The sequence below is a fragment of the Pseudopipra pipra genome, chromosome 3 (assembly GCF_036250125.1).
Source record: "Pseudopipra pipra isolate bDixPip1 chromosome 3, bDixPip1.hap1, whole genome shotgun sequence".
NCBI classification, from domain to species: Eukaryota; Metazoa; Chordata; class Aves; order Passeriformes; family Pipridae; genus Pseudopipra; species Pseudopipra pipra.
Window position 1 is genome coordinate 69,925,627 of NC_087551.1, and position 21,898 is coordinate 69,947,524.

The 21,898-nt window shown below is 44.5% G+C and overlaps 2 protein-coding genes and 1 long non-coding RNA gene across 7 annotated transcripts in view; 2 read left to right on the top strand and 1 right to left on the bottom strand.

Moving 5' to 3' along the window:
• LOC135411753 (solute carrier family 22 member 16-like) overlaps window positions 1-6,122 on the top strand; it is a 58,437-nt gene extending 52,315 nt beyond the window's left edge. The window contains exons 11-12 of one of the 2 annotated variants that reach the window (XR_010429283.1): window positions 5,179-5,284; window positions 5,936-6,122. Coding sequence is in view for 1 of the 2 variants with exons in the window: in XM_064649765.1 (XP_064505835.1) it covers window positions 5,179-5,233 (55 nt within the window). In the remaining variant the exon portion in view is untranslated. Of the gene's footprint in view, window positions 1-5,178 lie in introns of both variants that reach the window. The other variant, XM_064649765.1, reaches the window with a different exon arrangement.
• On the bottom strand, window positions 164-15,762 carry LOC135411755 (uncharacterized). 2 transcript variants are annotated; one of them, XR_010429285.1, is made up of 2 exons: window positions 11,270-15,762; window positions 164-7,835 (listed from the first exon to the last, which is right to left on the bottom strand). It is a non-coding gene; the product is annotated as an uncharacterized LOC135411755 (long non-coding RNA). The 2 variants fall into 2 exon arrangements; XR_010429284.1 differs by having other exon boundaries at window positions 164-8,472.
• Window positions 15,763-15,920: 158 nt separating this feature from the next.
• METTL24 (methyltransferase like 24) overlaps window positions 15,921-21,898 on the top strand; it is a 47,215-nt gene continuing 41,237 nt past the window's right edge. The window contains exon 1 of one of the 3 annotated variants that reach the window (XM_064649795.1): window positions 15,921-16,445. In XM_064649795.1, coding sequence (XP_064505865.1) covers window positions 16,017-16,445 — 429 coding nt within the window. In that variant the 5' untranslated portion in view covers window positions 15,921-16,016. Of the gene's footprint in view, window positions 16,446-19,252; window positions 19,272-21,898 lie in introns of those variants that run through there. The other 2 variants (XM_064649796.1, XM_064649797.1) reach the window with 2 other exon arrangements.

The window sequence follows — 21,898 nt, forward strand, 5'->3', positions numbered from 1 at the left end:
CATTCCCCCCTCTATCACCCCCCCATTTGTGCTTTCCAGTGGTATGAGAGGGCAGAGCTGCTGCTTTTGGCAGCAGTGTTGGTGTAGGGCTTGTCAAACTGCAGCTTTGTCCTCAGCTAACACAGAACATAAAAATACATGGAAAAAGAACATGAGAAAGGGCTATTTTTTTTCTTAAATCTTTATTTTAATCTTAAAAAATAGCAAACAGTGTAGCTTATCCTGGAGCAAGAAACACTACTGATACTAATAGGGTGATTATAGCCCCATGAGAAACTAAAGCTGTGGTTGTGCACTTATGCTCTGGAGGCCCATGGGGTTTCTTCCAATTTACTTCTAAAAGTTGTCCAGTTGATAAAAATGTCAGAATGGTTTCAGCTGCACCCCTCAGTCTGGTGTCCTAGCTCTGGTCATGGCCATCAGAGGGGACGGCCACTTCTAGCCTAGGGTCTTCCTCAGCTGAGAAGTAGCTTCATGCTTTAGATGATTCATCTTCCACACATTTGTTGTCTTGCTTCTAAAGCCATGTGTGGTGCTTCTGTAATCCCCAACATCTTGTGAAAACAGGTTCTGTAAAGAGACACACTTCTTTGCCCAGGAGCAGAGCTCCTTGTCTTTGTCTTGAACCTGAAAACATCTTTTGATGCCCCTTTCTTGCATCGTATGAGGGGTGGTGACTAGTTATTCTCCATGATCCTTCTTGATTTTATAAAGCTCTACCACACTCCCTCTTGGACTCTTCCACTTTGAAGAATCTTGGTTTACAGGATACATAATTACATAATAGCTGCTAACCACATAAAATCATCCTATATCTTTGGTCATCCTTGCTGCCCCTCTTTATATCTTTTCTGACTCTAACATACCTTTTTGGAGATTGAGGGACCAGAACTGCACACCGTACTGATGATAGGGGATGAACTATGTATTTAATTAATTACATCAATTAGGATACAAGCTCTTTAAGAAGGACAGGCAGGGAGGACAGGCAGGAGGGTCTGTTGCCCTGTATGTCAATGACTAGCTGGAATGCAGGGAGCTTCACCTGGGGATGGGTCAAGATCTGACCAGGAGACTGTGGGTCAGGATCACAGGTAGGGCAGGGACAGGTGACATTATACTGGGGATCTGCTACAGGTCACTTTTATTTGTGACACCTGACCAAGAAGACCAAGAGGTTGGGGCCCTTTATAAACTGATAGAAGCAGCATCATGTTCACGAACCCTGGTCCTCATGGGGGACTTCAACCTCCCCCATGTTCGTTGGAGGGACAGCACAGCAGGACATAAGCAATCCAGGAGGTTCTTGGAATACACTGATGACAACTTCCTTCTCTAAGCGATAGAGCAGCCAACAAGGAGAGGTGGTATGATGGACCTTGTTCTCAACAAGGAGGGGATGGTGTCCCAAGTGAAGATGCCTCTCAGGGGTCAGTAGTGGGGGCTGGTGCTGTTAGACATCTTTGTCAGCAACATGGACAGTGCACCCTCAGCAAGTCTGCCAATGACACCAAGCTGTGTGGTGAGGTTGACATGCTGGAGGGAAGGGATGCCATCCAGAGGGACCTGGACAGGCTGGAGAGGTGGGACTGTGCAAACCTCATGAAGTTTAACGAGGCCAAGTGCAAGGTGCTGCACCTGGATTGGAGCAATCCCAAGCATAAATACAGGCTGAGGGATGAATGGATTGAGAGCAGCTCTGAGGAGGACTTGGAGGTGTTGGTTGAGGAGTAGCTCACATGGCTCATCAATATGTGCTTGCAGCCCAGAAAGCCAACCATATCCTCATCTACATCAAAGAATTGTGGCCAGTAGCTTGAAGGAGGGGATTCTGCCCCTCTCCTCCACTCTTGTGAGAGCCCACTTGGAGTGCTGCATATAGCTCTGAGGCCCCCAACATAAGGACGTGGACCTGCTGGAGCAAGTCCAGAGGATGGCCATGAAGATGATTAGGGGGCTGGAGCATCTCTCCAGTGGAGACAGGCTGAGGCAGCTGGGATTGTTCAGCCTGGAGAAGAGAAGGCTCCGAGAAGACCTTATTGCGGCCTTCCAATACATAAAGAGGGTTGCAAGAAGGCTGGAGAGGGACTTTTTACAAGGGCATGCAATGACAGGACAAGGGGGAATGGCTTTAAACTGAAAGAGAATGGATTTAGATTAGGTATTAGGAAGAAATTCTTCACTCTGAGGGTGATGAGACACTGGAACAGGTTGCCCAGAGACATTATGAGTACCTTATCCCTGGAAGTGTCCAAGGCCAGGTTGAATGGGGCTTTAAGCAACCTGGTCTAGTGGAAGGTGACCCTGCCTATGGCAGGGGGATTGGAACTAGATGATCTTTAAGGTTCCTTCCAACCCAAACCATTCTATGACTCTGTGACCTCTCTTCCCTTCATAATATACTAAAATGCTTTATAGTCACTAGTAAGCATTTAACTGACAACCTAGCTTGAAGGTATCTGTCCTGCGTGGTACTAGATGTTTCATAGGCCATTGGCTGGATAGTAAGGAGGTCTTCCTCCCAACTCAGCAAGGTGTTTTTCTCTGCTGTTAGCCACACTGAATTTCACCTGCTGTTACTTAGCCTGGATTTATGAGATGGTTTTTGCAGATCCTTGCAGGCAAGTTTGCATTTTCCTATCTTAAATAGACTTGTACCACCAGTTTAATTATTGAGCCTTTTACTGCCTGACTGATGGGTCTGTGGATGAGCACTGGCCCTACCAGTATCCCTCTAAGATGCCATTGGTGACTTCTCTCCACTGTGAAGAATGAATGATTTATCCTTACCTTGTCTCTATCCTGTATGCAGTTGCTGACTCATGAGAGAATCTTCCCTCTTACTCCATGCCAGATTAGCATCTTTATGGGTGACAGATGTTATTAAAGGCTTTCCAGAAGCTGAGCAGATCATACCAAGCAGATTGCTCTATTCTGCAGCTTCACTGTATCCTCTGAAGATGTAAGAGGGTGTTGGAGCACAGCTTCGTAGGTCCTCGCTGCCAGTTCTTCCCTCTTAGCCTGTGTCTGTCCTTGCAACTATTCTATTACTATGGCTTTTGCTGTTTGCCTGCTACAGATGTCAGATATAGTGGTTTGCAGTTCTCTAGATCCCTCACAGCACTAAAAGAAAAGTGTATCATGTGCCATCCTCTTTTTTCTTTGGCTGTTTTAAGTAAAAGCTTATACACCAGCTTTTATAGTGCAAGAGTTTGCATTAGCATGCCTTAAAAACCCACAAGCGAGTAACATCTGCTTCTCATGAACTTGTTACTATCCCTTGCATCAATTTGTTCTAAAGCCTCATCTAATGGTCCTTCAATCTGTGGCAGCTTCTCTGCATTATCCCTTTAACAAGTGGTTCTGCTGTGGGAATTTCACTAAGCATTTCTATGCTGAAGCCAGACACAAGTAATCTGTTTAGCTGTTGTGTTAGGGCTTATTTGCTCTCAAACTCCTTTGCCATCCTAATCGTCTGCTGACTGCACACCCTGGGCACCTGCAGAACTCTCCAGCAGGTTCCTTGCTCCTGCTAGGATAGAGAAGGCTTTTTGTCTAGTAGCAAGTTATTTCCTGAGAATCTTTTTTAATCTGCCTTTCTGTATCTGCTTATAATTTGACAGAGTTCATGTCCTTTTCCTCATTTGGATGGGATCTATTTTGGTTCTTTCCCATGTAATTTTTACCATGCTATTACAATGACCCAGTAATTATCTTTCTTCTGGGATTTCTCTGATATTTCAATATCGTTATATAAAAATTGAGGATTTTAGACTCATATCTTATTTTCATGATTATAGCAAATAGAAAAAAGCATATATTCAGGCCAATTGCTCCAGTTCCTGTGCCCCATTAAAAGGGGCTTTATTTGTCCAGATTGTGCCTTGCTGTTTCCTGCTTACTTGTGGTTATAAAGAGGTCAAAATGGCACCTTTAAAGATATGCCATCAAGAACCATGTTCCTCCCTTCCTCCTCACTTCCCCAGTCTCTAACTTGAAATTCCTTTTTAAATCTTACTCCTTCTCACAGCGGTTTTCGCCCTGGCTAAGGTCATGCCATACAAAGACTGAGCACTCTACTCAGGAACCTCAGCTTTTTGTTCCAGAAGCTTACAAGTTGCTTTCAATTTTCAGATATGAATATGTCCTAATATTTTGGGAATAACTGCAAATCCCTCCCCTATTTTTCTTTCTGGGCGTGGAAAATTTAAATAGTCTAAAATATATCCTAGATATATAGTGATGCTGCCCTGTGCTGACTATAGACTTGCCCACAAAGGGGAGTCACACTGTTCAAGTGCCTGCAAGCCAGATCACCGATACTGACTGCTTCTAGGCTTTAGGCAGCTAAAATTTGTTGAGACGAGTCCATCCTCTCTTGGTTCAGCTGCCTACCCTCTGGTGTCTATCTCTGGCAATAACTCATCATCTGTTCCTGAGTTTCTCTTCCTCACCCAAGACTCTTGCATGGAGCTGAAGCAAAGATGTGGCCTCTAGTACCTCTCCAGCTCCAGCTGAAGCTGAGCCAGCAACTTAAAAATTTTAAAAATTCCATTTTGATCTTAAATCTGTCTGTGCTGCTGCATCAGCTCTGCAGTTCCCATCTGGAATCACAGAACAAGTCTCAGGGAAACACTTGCAGGTGGGAGAGGATTAACAGCAGAAGGTTCATTAAACCGCCCTAACCTCCCATGCTGATGAAAGGTGCCTTCAAAGAAAGACATAGCTGTGACCTGTGCAAAGCATTTTATCCCTGTACTATTCCTTAATCCTATGCATGTCCAGACAAAAGTTATCCAGACTGTACTTAAGTATTTCCTTCTTTGTACTTTCTGATCTACATTGAATAGGCACCCCTGGCAGATGGCAACCAGTTTGTCACACTCACATGGAACTTCAAAGGTGTAATTACGGTATAGAAAGAGAACAGTTATACCTTGAGACATTTTTATCATTCCTTGCGATTGCAGACAGCAGGTTAGATGTATGATGGATTTTGGAGCTTGAGCACAAAGAATAGTTTTCTGCAACAGAGAATTGTGTTGATTTTCTTCACAGACACAATGCCATAAGGACATATTGTTTTGAGAGTGGCTTTTGCCTCTGTTTAAAATTTTGCCAAATTTCTGGAAAATACATGAAAATTAGCATTCGCCATTCATTATCATTCTTTTCCAGACGAGGACTATTTGAGATAACATTCAAATTCATTAGGAATAAATGTAGCATTTAGAGAGAACATCATGGCCTGGACTGAGATTTTTATTGTTTTCATGGCATTCAAGTAAGTATGCTATGCTGTACGATGCTCTATTTTATCCTGCTTTATTCCCTGTTTTCCACCAGAGGGAGATGTTGGATCAAGCAGTTGCTGAAAGAAACCCTGCACACTGCATCTCAAAGAACAAATGCAGTGACGCTGAATTCAGTGGAAATCTGGGTGCCTGTCAGGCTCCCACAAGGCTAGGAGGATATGGGTGCTGCAATAGAGCTTAAAAAATTATTATGAATCAGTTACTCATGGAGAATGCTTTAAAAAGTACATTAAGAAAATAGAAAAGTGAAAGTAGCAGCATACCAGAAGCTGTTAAGAGAAAGTAAGGAATCATAATCCTAGATAAAGCTGCTGCTATAGCAGCAAGTCCCAGAGCTTTTCCCCCATCAAAAGTCTGGCAGGGAAACAACTGTGTTGGGTAGCTAAGTGTCCTTGGTTCCTCCTGGTGTGGGGACTTGTGGTCCCCCAGCCTCATAAGCTGTGCCTGGGCTGGACATCTAATGGTGGGGTCCCTGTGGGGCTGCAGCCTGGCCCATGTGCCCACTGCCTGGCCTGGCTCCTGGCAAGCCCACACAACACTCTGGGTGCTCAGATATTAGAAACTGTCATTGGTTCAAGATCTGAAATGGACTGTTTTCTTTCTGGGTATTTCCCCCCCAGGTCTAGTTTTCTCAATGAGAAGTAAAAATCACATATTTTGGAGAAGAAGCAGACATGAGTCAAAACTCAGCCTTATGAAAAAAAGGAGTGAAAAGCTGGGGTGAAAAGAAAGGGGGATGAAACTTTTCTGAAAGTGAACGACTTCATAGAAATGGTATTTCCAAAAGTAAAAGAAGTTTCAAGGGAATATTTTTCCCGTGTTTTATTTTTATCCTTTGAGACTGTCTCACACCACTGACAGCAGCACTAGGAGAGCACTGTCCCACATCACTTTCCTCTGTTCCTGTTCATGTCCATTACCTACCATGGGGACAACATAATTCTCACACTGTAAGAGCCGTGCGCTATGTTCACTATGTCCATCACATGCTGTGCTCCTGTCATTGTCACATCTCCTGCCTTTTTATCCAATTTCTGCACAGTCCTGGTCAACCAGCTAGTATCTAAGCCTTTTATTAGCCTTTCCTTATATTTATGAGCCAGAGAAGCGGAGGCTTGTTTATTTTCTGCATCATCAGATAATTAAGCAGCCAAGCCAGCTGTTGGTGTTTCTGACACACCTGCATGCGAACCTCCAGTCAGTATTTTGGCTAAAGTGGAGGTCTGAAAAACAACCTTTCCCTCACAAGAATGCACTAGACCCATGAAGGGAGCCTTGCTGTTGCAAAAATGAGTGGTTTAGGTCACTTAAAAAATCACCATCAAAGATACAAAACAAGCTTCAATATAAATTTGCAAAAGTGAGACAAAGTTCGATGGCAAGGCTCACTCTACTACTAAGTGCATGGATAATACATATAAAAGTAAATTGAATTAGAATCAATTTAGAGTGATTTATATGGAGGCCAGGGATGTAAAAAGGGGTAAGGGAGACCCTTCATTGACTCACAAGAGTCAGAGTAGATCCCCTTGCTCTCCAAACTCCTTCTCAGAGAAGAGTGTAGATGTGGCTGAAACCAGCCTTGGGCTCAGACTTAGTCAATGGTTTATATCTACAGGGTTTAGCAGCACTTAATCATAACAGCATTAAAAAGCTAGATTAAACAATTATCAACTATGAACATAACAATAATAACAGTTAGGGATTCAAGATAATAACATGTATACTATATTTGTTACAGGGTGTTCAAGTCAGTACACACACACAGATATGTATATACAAATGTACAAAGGTAACACGCAAACACGGATATGTAATGTAGAAGTACAAAGGTATACCTATTAAAAAATTCCCCTCAAGAGTCAGTGAAATGCTCATGTCTAATGCCTTTTTGGCATTTCTCAATGGGTGTGCAGAGGGGGGAGTGTTGAGCCTCAAGTAGTGGGGATATCAGCCCAGGTTCTGTTGCCAGGCGACACTTCTCCGAATTTCACAAGCTTGAGAGTTCAGGCACTCTCAGAGGCATCCCACACAGAGGGAAATACTGATGCAGTCCACTACAGTCCAGAAGAGCTCAAAGGGTCTGTCTTAGGACCCTTTGGTTGAAGATTGGCTTAAGTCATTGGTAAATTTTCATCCTGGCTGCAATCTGGGTTAGTGATTACTGGAGTTTTTGAAATTCCAGTGAGGATGGTACTGTTCCACTTGAGCTACAACTCAGATAAGAGATGTTCCAAGGCTGTCAGGGGGTGATTGATTATTCCTGCTGTTATCTCCCACCCTGGTCAGGCAGCAGGAGTTCCTGGTACAGTCAGTGCTGCCCCCACCTTAGCTTTCCAAGAGTTCCTGGTATGGTCAAGAGATGCTTCACTGCCAAGCTCTTATGCAAAGGCCTGAGCAGGCCAGAGGAGAGGGGGGAGGGATTAACCAACACAGTCGCACTTGCTTTCCTCTTCGCCAAACGAGTGCATGGTTGGGCTTCAAGGAGATGAAGCCTCTCCTCTGCATGGACCTTGCAGCCTGGTGAGTCAAATGATTTCCTGATCGGTAGGACAGCTGGTTTCCTTTAAACATTCAAAGAACTGTATTTGGTCTTCTCACACCCCTGTATTGCTGTGACACTGGCTACAAGAAGAGCAATCCCGCTTTTGGGTGCGCTTCTAATGAAAAAGCTCCTTTTGATTTTTGAAATAAAGGGGCTGAGGCAGCTGAAAGCACTGGCTACCCTGCTTCTGAAAATCCCTCCATAAGCCTTGGTGGGCAAGGTCTGCGCCTTTTTTCTGTGTGGCGAGTGTATCTGCACAGTGTCAGCACTCCAAGAATAAACACAGGGCAAATTTCCACAGAGATTTGCAGTAGGATAATTGCCTCAAACAGAAGGATAAATAGCTTTTTCTAGCATTTAATGGGCCTCTTAAGTGAACGGCAATAAACTCTATGCGAACAGATGTTTTCCCTCTTTTTCGTCCTTTTGCATCTCATCCATAATTATGCACTAAAATGTTCTTGTCTGGGTTGCTGAGAGCAATCTTGTTGCTGTTTGTCTTTGCTGTGTAAGACTGAGCACTTCAGCACAAAGATTGAGCAAAAAGCCCTGGATTCCTAAAGGCTCCCATCAATATACATCAGTGATCATCTTCTTTCCTTCACATTAAGCCTGAGGGAAGAGTGAGAAGTAAGAGGGAAGATTTGCCTCTTCCAGCTGCAGGTCCCAGAGCTGGGGTCTCCCCCTGCCTGCACTTGTGCCCTGGACTCTGGCTAGGAAGTTCCTTTGCTTGCCTGGCTTCCGCCCTTGACCCAGCTACAGCTTGGGAGAAGCCACAGCTTCTCCTTTGCCTTGTAGGGGAGGTGTCCTCTGAGACAATCCTCCCTGCTATGCTGCCTCTGCTACACTGACTAGACTGTGGGGAGATGGCAGCGCAGGCTCTGTAGCCACTGGCTTTGCCTCCAGCCTTGCCACCAGGAGAGTGGCAGGCACAAAGCAAGCCCTGCAAAAAGCCTTTATGCTTTCGGGAGCATGTACTTGATCTCCTGACAGAGTACAGAGAAATTACCCTGTTCCTGAAGAATGTCAATGCATTCTGGCAAAGGGATCTCCTCCTAACAAGGAGCCTGCAAGCGAGCCAGGAGCTGGGGCACAACCACAAACATTAGCCTGGCTGAGTGTTCATCGCCTGAAGCGATGCCTATAGAGGTGCCTGTGTCATTGCAAACTCACTCTGTCCTTCCCAGAGCATCTTCAAAATATCCAACTGGCCTTTGTTTTCCACATCCATATCTGAGGATGGAGGCGGATATGTTGCAGGAAGACACATGCCGAAAGGACGAGTCCTGCAGCAACACCTAACCTATATATAAACTCTCAGCTAAGGAGGTTATTCCACTTCGAATCAATATTGGTATCTCTGAATCATTGAAGCTGCTCTACATGGCATCGAGGGCAAACTGCCTTGAAAGGAGCCTGCGGGAAGAGTACTGAGTTTTATCCTCACCATCTGTTCCCAGACAGGCTGCTCAGCTGCAGGGGAGCTGTGGCATCTTTTCTGCTGAGGGCAAGGCCATTTCTCTCCTCCTTGTTAGGGTTGTATCTAAGACATTTAAATTCAACCAGCTGGAGGAGATGATTGGCTGACCTACCAGTAATAGTTTAAAAAAGCAACCTTTTTATTTCAGGGAAGGACAATGATCCTGAATTTAGTGTCCTGAAAAAAAAGGACGCTTTTCAGACACATGGGTGAGGCCTTTATTAAAGGTGGATGCATATTATTAATTGGTCTGCATACTGGTCCAGGACATTTTTGCATGCCTTCTACAAAAGCTGCTTTTCGTCCATCAGGTCTATCAAGTATACTGCCAACCACTTCCAGCTTTTATTGTTTCCTATTGCCTTTAATGAGGCATAAATTGTACAGACACATGCCAGTATATCAAACAACGTTGCAAGACAGACTGTAGAAAAAGTGCACAGAACATTAATTAAGGGTCTTAATTTGTTTGTGAATCTTCTACCTGGAACATTTTGCTGCTGCTCTTCTCCCTAGCAGCCCCAGTGCTCTGGTTTGCTTCTCTTCTTCCCTTGGAGAGCCCTTTTTACTGAGTGCTTGCAGATGAAAGTCTCTCTCACTGACATCTGCTCTATTGCTCCAGTGCTGTTGCCATCCCCTATATAAATACTTCGGCATTTGTACTGTTCTATGTAAGCCCATTAAAACATGTAATAAAAAGGCTTATATAATTTCTTAAAGCCATCATTACTACTCCAGCTGTGGTGTTTTGTCAAATTCTGACCATTATAGATTAATCCCTATGCCAAATTACAGTTTTTAATGAAAGATATTCATCCTTGATCTTAGAAGTGTAAAAATGTCAGTAAAATTTATAGCATCCAAAATAAAAGGCAGAAAGCTGAAGCCAGAATAACACCAAGGTAATCTCTGAAACATAGAGAAAATAGGATTTTGTAATAGAAACTCAGGGTAGTTTTTAAGCAAAGCTGGACATCTGTCTGGGATTACAGTGCACATGCAAAAGAAATACAGACGACAAAGTACTATCACAAAAGTCTGTGCAGTAGTATGTGAACTGCATATGAACTATCACTGCTTAATTCCTATAAACTGGAACGTCTTTTTTTAAAAATGGCCATACATGCTTTCAATTTATATACTAGTATCTGTTCAATAAAATTGCAAGCCCTTATTTTAAAAAGCAGGCAGAATTTTACTTGTTCAGAATGATTTAGGAAAAGGCAAACTGTAAAATCACTGTTGGTCCTCTCCAGGAGTGAAACAGCTGCTAGAGAATTAGGGTTAAATAAATAAAGGTAAGGTCCGGGCATAGCACAGAGCTGCAGAGCATCTTCTGCTGAAGGGCTGTCTCATTCTTCTTCTCATTCCTGCAGCGAATGTGTGCGTACAGGTACAGGTATGTATGAGTGCAAACGCACAAGAGTGTGTCTCAGAGGTAAACCTTGATCTATAATCCCCTCTTCAGGCCAGTAATTATCAACTATCTCTTTCATCAAATTTGGATCATGTGACAGGCCGTGGTGTTTGAATCCCTCTGTAGCTGGAGGGAAACGACAGCCTCTGCCCATGCCTCGTGCTGTGCTGCTGCACAGCAAGATCAATCTTGTGTTAAGCTGCCTAAATAGCCCACAAGCGTGAGGAGATAGCCCACAAGCTAATGGGAGACTGCATGAACATATATTTTTTAGCTGTTATCTTCAAACTTACCAGTGGTGAGCTGAGAAGTGGTTTTAATAATTCACACAGCTGAGCTTTTGCCTTGACAGCTGTTCAGACACGTATTTCTCAGCAGTGGTAAGTCGGTAATAGACCAATGCAGCCAATTTACTTCTCTGTTGCTAACATTTAAAAGGTAACAGAAAGAGATTCTTTCTCTCAGTTTTCAGTGGGATTTAAGGTATGGGAAGAAGTAAGAGCTGTACCTACCTGGCAGAGCTGATGGCTGTGTGCAGGCTCCAGGGTCATCTGTCATTTGGTGCATAAAGAAATCCAGGATTTCAAGCTGCAGTTTTAAGGAACAGAAATGAGATCAGGCTTGCACCGAAGCCATCACTGAGAAGTCACTCAGGAGCTACAAACATTTCATCCCATGTTCCCCAGGACTATGGCAGAGCTTTGGCACATAAATGTGCAAGGCAATAAACCAGGCCTGGACCAAAGCTCTGACTCTTGCGGAGTCAGGATCAGAGGCACACACATCTTCTGTGGGGAAGAACACACTGTACTTCTCTTCCTGTGGCCTCTTTTAAAATGACCTTGTGAAAGTTTCTGCATAAAACGTCTCTGTTTTCATGTGCATGGAACAACATCACTTGGATTTTAAAAGCGTTAGCCAGGAATGTAGGAGGGAGGAGGGAAAAAAAATCTTCCTTTTCTCTGTCCTGTAGATTTTGGCAAGTAGTTCCTACCAAGTCCAGTGCAGTTGTTAGGCAGAGTCAAAAAGAGCATTTTTATTCATTCACTCATTTTATAGGAGGAATGTTTGACTTGTACTAACAGCCCTTGGAGAATCTAGGGAATTCCTAGTGGTGTTTTTCCTGCCTGGGGTTTAATTTTGCACGGGGATTGGGGAAGACATTTTGACTAACCAGAGGGCAAACAGATGCCTTGACAGTGGGTGGAGGCAGAAGATGGATGGTAGTAGGCAAGATGTTTGAACTGAAAATGGCCGTAAGAGAGAGCAACATTAAATAACTGCTGCAAAGGAGAGATTTCACTACCAACAATATCCCAGGCAAGAGGTAATTTATAAGCAGCGAAGACAGCACTAAAGCAATGACATTTCATTGCTGTTAAACTTCTTCCTTCTAGAGGCTGAGCACCTTGCTCTCACCATGGACAAATTTGTAAATGAGAGAGGAATTTTAGCAGTTCAAAGACTTTTTTGGAGAAACTAAGGGAGCTGTAGCTCTGTGCACCTACATAAAAAGCAGACACAGTAAGACCAATGTCTGATTTTGGTTATCAGGGCATGATGCTCGCTGTTCTCAGTAGAAATTTAATGCTCACATTCAGAGTCGCTATTTGAGTTACTCCTTGCATTACATGGCAGTAGTTTGTATTCAGTTGGATCCAGCATGATATATGTTCCTTTAACACTATCCATTTTGCTTTAGGACAGCAAGAAGGGGAGGCTATTTGCTGCCTGACTCAAAGAGTAAGCATGTTTTGCAGAAGCTGTGAAACTTTACAGAAGCTGTGTTCCAAGCAATCACCTCAAAAAGGCCCATCCTCCAGTTGGACTGGAGTTGCATCCATTATGCTGCAATTTTAATTTGCTCTTTTTCTTAACAGGCATTGCTCACACACATATCTTTACAACCAATGCCTGTGGGAAGAATTGATTTATAATTCACTTGTTAAAATGGAAAAGTGAGACTGTTTAAAGTACTATCTTAATTCCCACTGATTCTTATGCTAAACCAGATAATATTTCTCATTGTTCCTGAGATTTCCTGAGATCCTTCTCTACCATTGTTTCCTTTTTCTATATCTTTAGAAACCCTCTGTTGTGTTTTAAACAGGCAGACTTACATTCATAAGAGTTGGGGGGGAGTGGGTGTGGAAGCAGGTGGGAAGCATGAGAAATTCAATTGTTCATTAAAACACAAAAGCAAATTTAAAACACTGAGTTAACTTTTTTGAACTGTTCTTTATCAGAACCACTCCTATCATGCTCACAAATTGAGGATGATCACCTTTCTAAGGAATGCAATATTTCATACAAGGTCAGGACTTACAGTTACAGCTCAGTGACGACAAGAAGAGTGGCTGGATTCAAGTATTTGAGCTTTCTGATGAAGCTACACAATGAGAGAAGAAAACAAATGAACCTGCGATGCTAAAACCAAGAAAGACTTTGTGGATTTTATTCTACTCAGGTAGACTTCTTTTATTTGAGTATGTACTATTCAAGTTTTTAGGAAAGCTTTGATTTCTCAAGGGTTAAAACTCATGAGAGAGTTTTAAAATGTATTTGGGCACTTTATACTTTTGTAGTCAATTTTTGTACTCCTGCCTTCAACATTTTCTCAATAATCATACAAACACAAACTTACATTTTAGTAGGACCTTCACATGCCATTATTTATCGACTAGATGCTGATAGCTTAAAACAAACTTTGTGCTAAGAAGTTTGTGATATTATTTTGGCTAGCACTATTGCAAGTCTTGTGTCTTGTCACATTTACCCCTGCATTTAGTGTTCTTGATGTATGTCTAAACCTCTCTTCCCTGAGCATCAGCATTACTTCTGTCCTGCAGATAAATGTTGCCATTTCACATGGAGAAGCAAAGTGATGGAGAGGGAGCCCCATGGCAGCCAAAGTGACCTTCTGCTGGTAAACTCCAGGTGATGCTCATGGATGGAGCCAGATGCCCATCACTTCAGTTGATGTCAGTCATGATTGGTGCAGTTACACTCTCCCTTTGCCCTCATAAAATCCTTTCTTGCACTAGCAGCAGGGCTTGTCTGATCCATTTGTGAGCCATGTAAGTGGGGTAGAAGCAGGAAAAGCATGTGGTTATCAGAAGGGTCCCCAGCCAGAGCCAACTTGCTTCCTATGGCAAGCACCCGAGCCTGCCCAAGAGGAAGACAAGGACCCCTGAACTGAGGCGGGGCAGAAGTGCTCTGACCTGCACTGCATTTCCCCAGAGGAATAAATCACCCAGAGGTTGTCCAAAAGATAGGATAGTAGCAAAAAGGGTGTCCAGGTCTATTAGGAACACACTCCAGATACAGTTTTTCTTGAATTAGTTTTCATCTGGGTCATGGACCTGATTTAGCTTACAACAAAGGAACCACCCTCTTGCTACAGGAATGGCAAGCAGGACTGCCACTTACTCCCTTCCAAGAGGGGCCTGCATTTAGGGCAGTTTAAAACAACCATGGAATTGCTTTAACCTAATTTAGAAGAACAGTTTACTTAAAAAAACGAGGACAGCAACGTTTAAACGGCAGGGAGCATGCACCTCACCTGCCAGTGCATCTGTGCTTGGAGCCATGCTTGAAATCTCAGTTCTCCAGATAGACCATTGCTCCCTCCCTTATCTTCCTACATGCAGCTCCTCTGTCATGCTGCCAGCAGGTCTGGTTGCTTGGCTGCTGCAGGCCCCACTTTTCCCAGTGCTCCCCTCTGACCTGCTCCCCCAGCATCAGTCTGCCCTGGCTCTGCTCCAGGCTGTAAAGAGACAGGGAGGAGAGGACATAAGAAGGAGCTCAGTGAAGCAAGTACTCTCCCTTGCCAGCAGACAAGACAGGGGTGCTGGAAGCACAGGACTGCTTACAGGGGACAAGAGTTACAGACTCTCTCCCCTACTTGGCAAAGAAATGGGGATTAGTTTTGGACTCATGTCCAGCACATCCCACCCAGGAATACATTTATTACTAACCGAGCAGCATGTGCTGCAAATTGGCTGCCATCTCCCCCCTCTCTGTTCACACAGAGCTTGGCTCCTGCCATGGACACTTCTCCCCATCTGCAGGTCCTGCTTCAAAAAATCCCACCAAGCACCGCAACCTGCTCATCGCTCAGCAATGGTTTAGCATTGTGGCTTAAGACAAAGCCAGCCTCTGCACTTTATAATTCTGTCTAGTGTCTCCCTTGTGAAACAAATGCGGGGCCTCCAGTGCTCCCACAGAGGTGAGGGGGACACCTGTCCCCTGCACTACCTCTCAGCCTTGCTCAGCTCATGCAGGTCCTTTCTTTCATGCATGAAACCAAGGATGTGTCATAAAAATCAGCAGCTGGCCTGTAATAACCCAGGAAAGAAGCTAGGATGCAAAGTATAGACTTAGAAGAGTTACTCATGAGCACGAGGAGTTGCAGCCAAATTAGGGCACCACAGCTGATATTTCACACAGGGTTCTCATACCCTTCAAAAGTTCAGGTCCAACACAATGTGACTAATCACTAATAGCCACACCACTGGTTACTAATCAGAGTAGAACTTTGAAAAGTAGCTCTATTTTTGCAGCATTCTGGCTGCTTGTCTATTGGTCCAGATGTCCCTGGAGTCAGCCTTGCTGGAATTATTATATGTACTGCCAGATGATACTGGGAAGGTTTCAAAGACATATCAGAAGGGTTAGGATGCTAATGTTATCTTGGATGTTCAGGGTTATCCTTTATCCTTCATGGATAACTCTAACCCTACAAGAAGCAAAGTCCTTGTTTCCAGGCCCGGGCTGTCCTTTTGTTTGACTTAACCATGAACAATACCCAAGTCTCCAGTAAAATTCCACTACTTCATGACATTACATAATGTGTATAATCTGAAATAATACAAACACTGATAAGTTAGCACACTTCCATGCTATAGAGATGGGCGATATAACAGTTAGGTCGGGGGGTTCTGTCCTCTGTCAGGCCCTGGTGCATGTACCAGCGACCCGCACCTGTGGCTCCATAGCGGCACGGCCCCGCTGTGGCTCCATAGCGGCACGGCCCCGCTGTGGCTCCATAGCGGCACGGCCCCGCGTTCGGTACCCGGGCGCTGCCCCCGCCGGGGCGCGGAGCATCCCGCGGGCCGTCCGACGCCGAACACCCCTGTGCCCCGCAGCCCCCGCTGGGCCGGGACAGGGGCACCCCGGCCCCTCCCCGGCCGGCCCCGCTCGGGGCGGGGTCTCCCAAGTTTCGGCGGCGGCGGCCGCGGGGCCCGGCCCGCCGGCGGCATGAGCCCTGCGGCGGGGCGGGGGGGCGGCCGCGCCGGGCAGGGCAGCCCCCGCCGCCATGCCCAAGGAGCGGCCGCTCTGGCGGGGCCCGGCTTTCCGCCTCTGCCTGCTCTCCGCGGCGCTCTTCCTCTGCCTCCAGCTGGGCATGAGGCGATCCTGGTGTCCGGAGGAGAAGCCCCGGGATCGGGCGGTGGCGGCGGGGCGGGCGCCCCCCCCGCCCCGCGGCGCGGAGCAGCGCCCGGGCGCGGCGGCGGCGCTGGGGGGCAGGCGGCGGGTCACCTACGTGCGGAGCGGGCGGCGGGGGAGCGCCGCGCCCGCCTGCTGCGCCCTGCAGCCCCCGGGCGGCCGCCGCAGGAAGGTAGGGCGGGCTCGGGAGGAGCCACCGCCGTGTCGCGACCGGCGCCCCCTTCTCCCCGTGAGGAGCTGAGGGTGAGCGGGCAGCCGGGGCGGAGGTGTGGCTGGTACCTGAGAGGAGGTGGCGGGAGGGCGTTGGTGAGGTGAGGTGATGCGGGATGACGTGATGGCGACTTCTTGGGAAGTGATAGAACGACTTTTTGAGCAATGCTCCTCAGCTGCAGAGAAGGGGGAGTGTGCTGGAGCGGGGCTGGACGGGGTCAGATCTCGGTTTGAGGAGGTAACACTGGCCCCGAGTTAGCCGGCGCGCTCATCAGGCTTGACATCCCCAACTAGGAGCAAGGTTGGGAAGAGTCCGTGGCCCTTGGCGTTCTTGGCATCCAGGTGCCATTGCTTTCGCAGAAGGCGGTCAAGAAAGGGTTCTAAGACCTGGTCTTAGAATTAATGAGCTAGTTAATGAGCTGGAAATTGAACTTGTAATTAGGTTCCTACTAATGGTTGTTAAGCCTTTTGGGGAAGTGAGGACTATCATTAGCATCTGAAGTTAGCAAAAGTGAGGAGTGCCTGTACTATCTTCACTGCTCAGTTACCTGCCTGTGTGACCAGGAGTGGGATCTTGTCTTCTTCGATGACCTCCATGTCATCTTTGGTTTTGGCAGATGCCACTCTCTCAGGAACCACTTGGAGATTCAGATATTTGTGAAGTTTTCTTTGCAGACTTTCAAGGGGAGAAGAGCCAGCTTTTGAAGGTGGGAAAAGAGTCCTATTTTGGGGCCCTGCTGTCAGGGTACAGTATTGATGGTCTGTGCAGAGATGTGCTTAAAGAAGCTGGAATGATCAGGAGGACGAGCAAATGGGATTTTCCTAGAGATGAGACTATCCTCCTGATCAAAGTAATTAACTGTTTCTGATCTTTGCCTCAACAAGAATAAAACCAGTAGTCTGTGAAATGGCTAAAGCTTGTCCTTAAACTTGTCCCAGAAACTTTATCTGGGTTTGATCAGAGTCCCTTAGTGAAAAGACCACTTGCTAACATCCAAACAACTGTCTGATCAGATGTCCTGTCACCATGGGCTCTCATTTGAAAATCTACTTTCTTTTCTTTGCCTTTACCACCCTCAGTAATTAATTTTTTATTTAAAGAGGAGATGGACAATGAACTTGTATATAGTTTCACTTCTAGATTTGCCTCATCTTCTGTGGGAAACTGTGATGGAAAAATTAAAATGCTATTTCCTGCCTCTGGTTTCCTGAAAGGTTTAGGAAAAATGAGATAATCCTTTGCTTCCTTCAGTGATTACATTGTCACATATTTCTTCAGAATAATGACTGTGTGGTGGTGTAGCACCTGATGTGCTGTGGTATTGATATCACATTGAGCCACCTAGATCTTGCAGTGTCAGGTTTTGTGATTTTTGTTGTCAATGCTGCGTTACTTGGTATTCTAAAGCCTAGCTTTTAAGTGATTCTAATTATGGAAGAATTTCAGGATTCATGGGGGGAAAAAATCCCATGGATTAAGATACGTTATTGAAAACATGTAATAAGAATGGCATCAGAAAACAAGATGCAAAAGTAAAGCACATCCTAATTTATTTAATGATTTATGAGGAAATCCTAGTGGAAAGTAGCATCAGGAGAGGCAGCTCATTGTACCTGAGAACTGGCAGCACCTTGCAGTGTTGGGAGAGCTTGAGGCTCTGGAAAGCCCACAGTAGTATGTTTTGGTGTGTTTCCAGGTGAAGCATGTGAAACATCACTACTGTGGTTTGTGGTGTTGGGAATGTTGCTGCTGAGGTCTCATTTGAATCCCACTAATTAACTCAAGTGAAAAATATTAGTAAATATAATACAGGGTGGAGTTGCCAGGTTGAGATCATCAAGTGTCTTCTGTGTTCATCTGTTTGACTTGAGCCTGTTGCTACAGGCTAAGAGAAGTCTACTCGAAGTGAAGATAGGGCTCTGGGGATAATAGGACTGAACTTCCAGAGATGCCTGGTTTTGAAATAGAGTTGTTAAATAAAAATTTAGAGGGAAAAGCTGTGGGAAAATAAAGTGGAAGTGGTCTAAGTGCAACCATTTTTTCTTGTTAGAAAGCGCGATAGCTTAAAAAAAATTAATGGGTGATTTTTATTATTATTTTTTTTTAAATCAGGAAACATTTTATTTCACTTCGGACCATTATAAGACAAAATGGGGGCTCTTACCAAAAAAGGCTGGTTAAATTGATGGTCCGTGGCTTCTACCAGCAGCTCTGGAGAAAGGCATCAGTGTGTGGCTGCTGCCGGTATGGTGCACTGCTGTGTGTAAATGCTGCCTGGAGGAGAGTGACAGGCTCCTCGCACAGATCTGTGCTGTATCAGCTTGGGATTGCTTTTTGCTGTGGCTTTTATATGTTTTCAGTGTCTTCTGTCTGTCTGTAAACCAGAGGCTTTCAGGAATAGGTTTTTTTTTTCCTGCTGCTGTTTATGGGGGTGGTGTTGGACCGTGCTGCGATGTGTGAGCCAGCAGGATGGCAGCAACAAAAAGTCGGCCACGCCAGACTTTGCTCTATTTTCCCACTGCCAATTGGTTATAACTCTGCTCACACTTACATCACTGAACTAATGCAGAAGACTGATGAACAGAGTGTTTCCATAGGTGAAGTTGAATATCCTACTTTGTGGCTGTATAAGAAAATAAACTGCAAAAACACATAAGGAAATTATTTGATGCCTACTTCGAATTACTTTAAAGTTTCCTGAATCAGAGTTGTATTATTTGTTTCCCAAGCACAACTGCAGTCAAGCAACCAACACCACCAAAAGGGGGGGGGAAAAAAGACCCAGACAGGTTGGGAGAGATGGAGACTTGCCCGTAAATGGCCCCTGAGTCTGCAGGAAGCTGCCTGCACAGCTGATGGTAAGGCTCCATCAGCAGAGTCCAAGACTGTGCAGTGGGTGGGAGGGTTTGATCGCCAAGGTTCCAAGTGTCTGTTTGTGCCTTAAGATGCATACATAAAAAATGTTAACTGAAAGCAGCAGGGAATAAAGCAATTTAGCTATGTGACAGCTCTAGGAGTTGCTGAAGCTGCCTGTTCTGGTGCTTCAGGGAGCTGTGTTGCTCCCAGCTGTTTTGCTCCTGATTGAGCCTACCAAATAGCAGATGCTGCTGCTCTTGCTGACAAAATAAGCAAAATTTGCCATTGACAACTTATGATGGTCATCTGAAGAATGGGAAGAGTTGTGCTGGGCTGCAGATGTAAACCAAGTGGAAGTTTGTCATCGCATTTATATTTTGGTGGAAGCACTTGAAACTGCATTGTTGCTAAAAAAATGACGTGTGATTCTAAGCTCTGATTGTGTTCAGCACTGGCCTGGCATAATATATGCAGCAGATAAAACCTCTAGCTACATGGAAACACACAAATTCTGCCAGATGCACCTGCTCTTGCAATAGGTATTAGCAAGGTCTGCACCCACGCAGCGCTGCGGATGTGTGAGGCGAGTTTTTAAAAGTTATTCCAGGGTGCCATGGCAAAAGAAAAAAAATTGTTGCATTTGGACTTCGAAATAACACCAAATTCTTGCAATAACAAGGTTATGTTGGCTATTGTGCACTGAAACTGGGAGGAGCCCTCTTTGAGAGTCTAGTGAAGAAAAGCTAGAATTCTTTGCCTCTTGGGCAGATTTATTTTCCTGGAGGTGGGTAGTGTGGTATGCTGCCAAAGTTAACCTGATGTTATTTTGGATGCTCTTTCATCTCCTATCTAGGAATATGAAAGTGTTTGTCTTCACCGGTTAAAAGCTAAGAATTAGATTTTGCTACTGGGCCCATTTGTATTTTGTCTGGGATTATAACATATTTTGAAACATGATGGATCATTGCCTAAAACAGAAAAAACTTGTGAGATTATGTTTTTCTAGGCATTACTTGTATACCTTTGTCTTTTGGTTCATTATAAATGTAGACTAATTGTCTTTTTCTGTTGATCGTTGGGTTGAAGGTTTTGTTTTTCTTTAAATAGGAACTACTTCTGAGAGGTTAGTGCTTCTCTGTGGTGATGACTGATAACGGTCTCACCTTTAATTTAATTGAAATCTTGCAAATTATTTTGGAGTGATATCTTCAAAATTATGTGGAATAACTGTTTGGCAGTTAATATGGCAGGTTCAAAATAACCTCATGCAATTTAACATTACATTATTGCTAAGATTTTAGTTAAATTTACCTTTGATTTTTAATTTTAGGACGACAATGCCATTTACATTTATGTCAGTGGTATATGGGGGTTATACCAAGAGTCCTTTTTAATTCTTTTAGAAATGTGGTTAAAAAATATAACAGATGTTTTTATTGCCTATTTGCATGTATAGTTTTTTCAAGCTGGCTTCACAGCTGGTAAATTTTGGGTAATATTTGAATAGGAAGTTACTCTGACTCTGGATGAGCAGGAGCCAAAATTCTTGGAGAAAACGGTTATTCTGAAGTTAAATCTAGTCTGTCTTTCCATATCCCATGGTATAATAGCTGGTCTGTTTTGGATTGGGACTTAACTTTTATAAGTTTATTCATTATGTGTGCCTGGAGCAGTGTTTTAGCATTACACTAGAATTGAACATGACAGGGCTTTGGGAACTGCGCAGTGAGTCACCTCAGGCTGCGTTTGAAGGAGTGGATTTGCCCTGGCTGAACCAAACCAAGGGAGCTGCATGGGTTAAGGCAGCCTTTTGGATCTCCTAGTGATTTTAAATCCAGAGATTTTTCCAGTCTCTTCACCTGTGTACGAGATAGGACGAGGTTTACAGCGTGCAGTACCGTTCTCTAAATGCTGTGTCGAGGACTGAATAGAGTCCTGGCTTCAATGGATGTGAGTGGCAGAGGAGTGCTGTGCTGAAGAGCTGGATATTGATTATTCTTTTGAGTGTGCTACTTCTGGGTGCCTCCTTTAATAGCAGGTAGACAAACTGGAAAGAGTCTCATTGAGAGGAAAAAGGTGTTAAGAGCTGCAGGAAGGCAAGCCTGCAGAGAAAGCCTGCAGAACTGGTATTTGTTTTGAATAGGGAAAAGTAGGTTTTGAGGGAATGTGCCAAAACTCTTCAAACTAAAAAAAATAATTTTTTTGTTGAAGGACACAATGACCGTTTGTTCCCTAGGTCCACTACAAGTAGGACAAGAAGTAACTGGCTTGATTTTCAGGCAAGATATTAGGTAAATCTTTTAACTCTGCAGTTGGTAAGTAATGGAAAGACTCCCTAGAAAAATGTGAACTTCGAGTGTGCACACAGGGAAGGTCTAGGTATCTTTTTCATTATGCTTCAGGGCAACCTCCTGAGGTCCCTCTGGCTACATTTACCTGCCTTGCAATTAGAGAAGCAATCTGGCAGATACAATGTGATTAGCCAAACTGGAATTTAGCCTGAACAATGATCTAACATAAGTGAAATAAAAAGAGGTAGTAGGGTCTTTAAAGACTATAATAAGCGATCCTTGCCCTGGCTTAATACCTCACTAGAGAGACCAGACACCACCATAATTGTTCTGTGTGA